At 41.3% G+C, this 1,406-nt stretch overlaps 1 protein-coding gene across 1 annotated transcript in view; it reads left to right on the top strand.

Moving 5' to 3' along the window:
- Positions 1 to 848: 848 nt before the first annotated feature.
- The window catches only part of LOC101855015, a 4,517-nt gene continuing 3,959 nt past the window's right edge, over positions 849 to 1,406 (top strand). The window contains exon 1 of the mRNA XM_005096794.2: positions 849 to 932. Within this exon, the coding sequence (XP_005096851.1) occupies positions 849 to 932 (84 nt within the window). The remainder of the gene's footprint in view (positions 933 to 1,406) is intronic.

Genomic DNA, 1,406 nt, shown 5'->3' with positions numbered 1-1,406 from the left:
GTATATGTGTATGTATGTATGTATGTGTGTGTGTGTGTGTGTGTGTGTGTGTGTGTGTGTGTGTGTGTGTGTGTGTGCGCGCGCATGCTCGTGCGCACGTGTCCTCATATTAAAAGCAGTTCAAAACACGGACAGTTCTTCACGTCTTTCTAACATTATATTCCTTGCCACCAAAATACAAAGCAACACCTCTACAAAGAGGCACGTGTGAGATAATAAACGTTCGGGCCGCATTAAAACTAAACTTGGATGTCAAGTGACGGTCGCATAATGTCGTACTGTCAGCGTAAATTAGCCCGTGGGCCGCAAGTTGGACACCCCTGGGTTAAAATGTTAGACGTGCCTTACTATGAGCAAACTGCCGTGGTTCGAATCCCACTGATGGGTCACTGCAGTCGAAAAACCTGCACTAACTAACAGTCTTCTGGAAAAAACAATTACCTGAACAAATGGCAATCTTCCCTCCCCCACGTCACACCTCGTTGCGTTTTTCTTTAAAATTGTTATACCATATTATATAATAACACTTTGTAAGACAACCCCCTTTCTCCTCGACAATGGGTGGCCGTCGTTGATAATTTTGACCGCATAAATGTTAATATAAAACTTTTTCGCAAAAGTCTGAACATCTACTGTTTAAAAAGATATAATGTATAATATACAATTTTCTTTTTTTTTTTTTTTTTTTTACTCTTCACCAGGTGACCCAGTCGTGACGCATGAGTGGTCAAGTCGTGTGCTGCTACTAACTGACCATCGCCGAGGGCCGTGAAGTGGGGAGCTACAACAACTAAATTATTTAGAGGCCAGTGGTAAACTGACCAACAGTGTGACCAGTGTGTGGAGTGATGCTGTCTCTGGACGTGACAGCTGTGTCCGGTGGGCTAGCCGCACGAGCAGCGATCAACACAACACAGTACACTTCACAAAAGGCAAGTTCATCTTCTGGCTGGCTGCCCGGACATGATTTATGATTTTATTTTTTCTAGAATTATGCATCGCAAGTAATATAATTATAATATAGTATATGATATCTCTGTATGTGCCTACAGTTACTCAAAGACATTATATAATTTGATCAGTTCTTGCCAATCTGGGCGATATCACCCTCAAGTGATCGATTTGGTGGGCTATGGGGATCACCTTTTTAATTAAGGTCAGATAGGCCTATTATTTAATGCCCCATTTGGAAATACATGTAGGTGAGTGTACGAAAATATTAATCACTTGAATGTGGCAAAAGTTGGTGTTGGCTATGAAAAGTTTGATAATTATGTTTACTTGTCTGTGGTATCCATGGAATGTCCCTTTTAATAACATATAGGCCTACACTGAGAATATAAATACTTTATTCAGAGAATACTCTCTCTCCCTCCCTCCCCCCTTCTCTCTCTCTCTCTCTCTCT

This window comes from Aplysia californica, unplaced genomic scaffold (genome assembly GCF_000002075.1).
Source record: "Aplysia californica isolate F4 #8 unplaced genomic scaffold, AplCal3.0 scaffold00137, whole genome shotgun sequence".
NCBI lineage: Eukaryota > Metazoa > Mollusca > Gastropoda > Aplysiida > Aplysiidae > Aplysia > Aplysia californica.
Note: the sequence above shows the minus strand (reverse complement) of the source record. Positions and strands in the feature narration are given on the sequence as shown.